This window comes from Pinus tabuliformis, chromosome X, assembly GCF_031772625.1.
Source record: "Pinus tabuliformis cultivar Carrire ecotype Pingquan chromosome X, CPIR1, whole genome shotgun sequence".
Taxonomy (NCBI): Eukaryota; Viridiplantae; Streptophyta; class Pinopsida; order Pinales; family Pinaceae; genus Pinus; species Pinus tabuliformis.
In genome coordinates, this window is record NC_142308.1 from 555,767,359 (window position 1) to 555,770,796 (window position 3,438).

General features: G+C 42.4%; 1 protein-coding gene across 1 annotated transcript; it reads right to left on the minus strand.

The window, feature by feature from the left end:
• Positions 1–1,130: 1,130 nt before the first annotated feature.
• On the minus strand, positions 1,131–2,215 carry LOC149141219 (uncharacterized). Its single transcript, XM_089451181.1, has 5 exons — positions 2,208–2,215; positions 1,903–2,025; positions 1,711–1,848; positions 1,548–1,619; positions 1,131–1,424 (listed from the first exon to the last, which is right to left on the minus strand). Exons 1-5 carry the CDS (start codon positions 2,213–2,215, stop codon positions 1,418–1,420), a joined length of 348 nt encoding a protein of 115 aa, XP_089307307.1. The 3' UTR covers positions 1,131–1,417.
• Positions 2,216–3,438: the final 1,223 nt, after the last annotated feature.

Here is a 3,438-nt window from a genome sequence, read left to right on the forward strand (position 1 = left end):
GATAGTAAAGTTATAAACCAATTACAGAATAAATTACGGTTAACTATATGAACAAGAAATATATGTATATGACTTTCTGCATGGAAGAGAATATATGTATACGGTTAACTGTATAAACAAGAGAAATATGTATTTGACTTTCTGCACGAAAGGAAATATATGTATAGAGTATCCATAGGGTTCAAAGGACCAAGTATGGAGTCTGTAAAACTCAAGAACTGCGAACAGTATCTGTAGAAAACCCGCAGATAGAATAGTAAGAACAATGGCATATTCAATAACGCAGACAATAGAACCATTGGACAAACCCTACTGTACCAAAAGAATGGTTCCAAGTTTAAAGAATCATCCGAGTCAGATAACGGGTTATCCGCACCCTGACCACATTCTGGTCGATATACATCGTGGTTCAATGAGCACGATCAGACTTAAACTTCTAGGGTGAATTGTAAACGAATGCCTTTTCTTTATAGCTAACGGAAAAGAAATGCCAAACAGTAATTAAGTAAGACAATAGATGAATGTCAACGAACCCTAAAACCCTCAATCGATTCAGTTAAAACAGATGAGGGTTCTGTCGAGTCCGTAGCAAAGGCAATAAGAAGCTAAACATGATACAAATCTAAAGAATGTGCAGAGCATAGAGATATATCATGCGCAGTATCACCAATATGAGACAAGAGTTATGACATAATATCAACCGCCATTCCTGAAAGATAATGTAAAGTAATGCATAAACATTCAGATATGACGAGGAAATAACAGAGCTCGATAGCGTTAAGTCGCAGCCGAATTGACGGATAGAAAACCAAACGAGGGTATGAATCATATTGTATGGCCATTCAATAATTACAGTCTCTCAGGGTTCCCAGTCACAAAGAATCCTTAGCATAACGCCCATACATCTACAGAGATTAGATGCAGGTGCGGCCGCTTTGCCATCCTTATACATGAGCAATACAGCGAACATATGTTATAAACCCTTGAGGGATACATTGCCAAGATGCATGTAGGCATTGTCCAAGCAACAAGATTCTAAATAAGAAAAATAATACGCTTCCAGTTAACAATCAAACCCTACGGGTTACAGAAAAGAAACATTCCAACCAGCATCACAAGTAAATAATGGTGTAACACAACTGTGGTAAATATATACATATATATGAAACCATAGGCCGCGAGCTAGGTGAGCTCACATTTTAACGAGCTGGCTATTAACCAGATTTCACAGTAATCAAATAATCGGCCATAGCCACAAGCCAGTTCAACAATATTACACATCAGTCTAAATAGTCCAAGCAAAAACCTATAGCTACGGAAGCTAGGGTAGAAACCCCAAATCACCACCAGCGAAATGGTGCCCAGCTCCTTAGACATTATCCCAGGATCTTGTAACCGGATTGAGACCAGGGGTATTTCACAACCTGCGGCCAACCAGATGTTATCAGGTTGGAGTCTCATCCTAGGAACAGAGGAAACCTCTGGCAAATCCGAGAAAGATGAGGGTGCATCAACCGAAAACAAAACCCTGATGACCATATAAATACCTCTGCAGCTCGGCGGACCTCATTTGGAGGAGCTCTTCCGGATCCACAGAAGTTGGGAGATGCGGATCACACCTGGCAACAAAAGAGCGAACATTAAAACCAAAAATTGCATAAACCTGTAAACACAGAATCGGAACAAATCATGAAACTGGTGAATATTTACCTGGTCCATTCAAGACGGGGAATCCCTGCGGAGAAACCCTTCCGGAATGGAGAATGCACCCGATGTTGCGGTGGTCTCGGCGCGGGATGGCAAGGTAAACCCTTGCGGTGGAGAGCAGAGAGGGAGAGCTGGAGTCCGCTGAGCAGAGGGAAAATCACGAAGAAACCGAAGGGAAACGCGTATATACCTTACCTGCCATTGGTGGAGACGTGGCACAGTGCTGGCCCTGGATCTTCAACAGCAGATGTACACCGTTGATGGGGTGATGCTACCAAGGAGGAAGGCGCGGAAAAGTCCAGACTCAGTGACCATACCCTGTCACGTGAACCGGACAGTAGAACTTAACCCTCCTGCCAGATGTCCAAACGCTGGGGTGCCAGCTAGCAAGTCAACTCAGTCCTTGAATTGATCGAAGGGGTAAAGTGTGCCATCATAGTAATGTTAACAATAGACCACCAATGCGCACGGAGTATACATAGGTTTAATAAGAACACTACCTGCCCATATATGTAACGCCTTAGGTTAGGCTTGGTAACCGGTGGTGGCGACCAACTAATGTTGCATATATGTATTAAAGTGCAGATGTATATCAAAGTAGAGCTCTAATGCCGTATATAACAAATTTTTTTTTATGTATAAGTATAAGCTTATGGAGACGCGACAATTGGTATCAGAGCCCAGATTAACCATACTGTGGCCTCTGGGATATGAATAAATATTAAAAGATGAGAAGATTATGATGACATTAATAATCTTTTGGAAAAAACATAATTGTGCAGGTAGCTCACAATGTTATATGTTTCATGACCAGACCAGGCTAGGTACAGGCTAGTCAAGAAGAAGTGAAAGAGCAACCAAGGTACTACAAGTGTTAGTTAGCATGCAGGGGTCTGACAGCGCACCACATAGGCCTGCAGCCAATTGGGGGCCTGCAGCAAATGTTAGAGGCAATCCAGAATTATGGGTGCAGCTGGGCGAGGAGACCCGCAGCACGAATAAGGCCATACTTGAAACCGTTCAAGAACTGAAAAACGAAATGTCCCGACTTCGGGAAGATAATGCTCGATTGACAATGGAGTAGGAGAGGATATTAAAAAGTTTGTCTGACAAACAGAACCCGCCACTGGCTAACCCCAGCGCAGAACAGCAAAGAATAACAGAGGAGGAACGTTATCATGCTGAGTCTGAAATTCTTGAAGAAGGAGAGGACCAATCTGCTAATGCATCAGAACTGCAGACCTCAAAGCGTCAAAAGGTGGAATTGCAAGGGGAATTTCGAAAGATTAAACCCCCACACTATGATGGGGAACAAGAGGAAGCAGCTGAGGCATGGCTAATCAACATTAATAAATACTTTCAGCTGTATGAATATGACCATAACTTGAAAGCACGATTGGCCATCTTCCAGTTACAGGGGAAGGCGACATTGTGGTGGGAGGAGGTGAAAATTGTTAAAGGAGTAACTGAACGAACCATAACATGGGAAAAATTCCAGAAATATTTCAAGGAGAGATACTTGACGGAACGATTTTATTATGAGAAGGCAAAGGAATTCCATGATCTGCGATTGGGACAGCAGACCATGGATGAGTTCATCAATCGTTTCACATCTTTGCTTTGCTATGTACCCTACCTTAAAGAAGAAAAAGCCAAGGTGCAGCGGTTTGTTAGCAGCTTACCCATGTATATGAGGGAAAGGATTGAATTTGACAATCCTAAAACAATGGA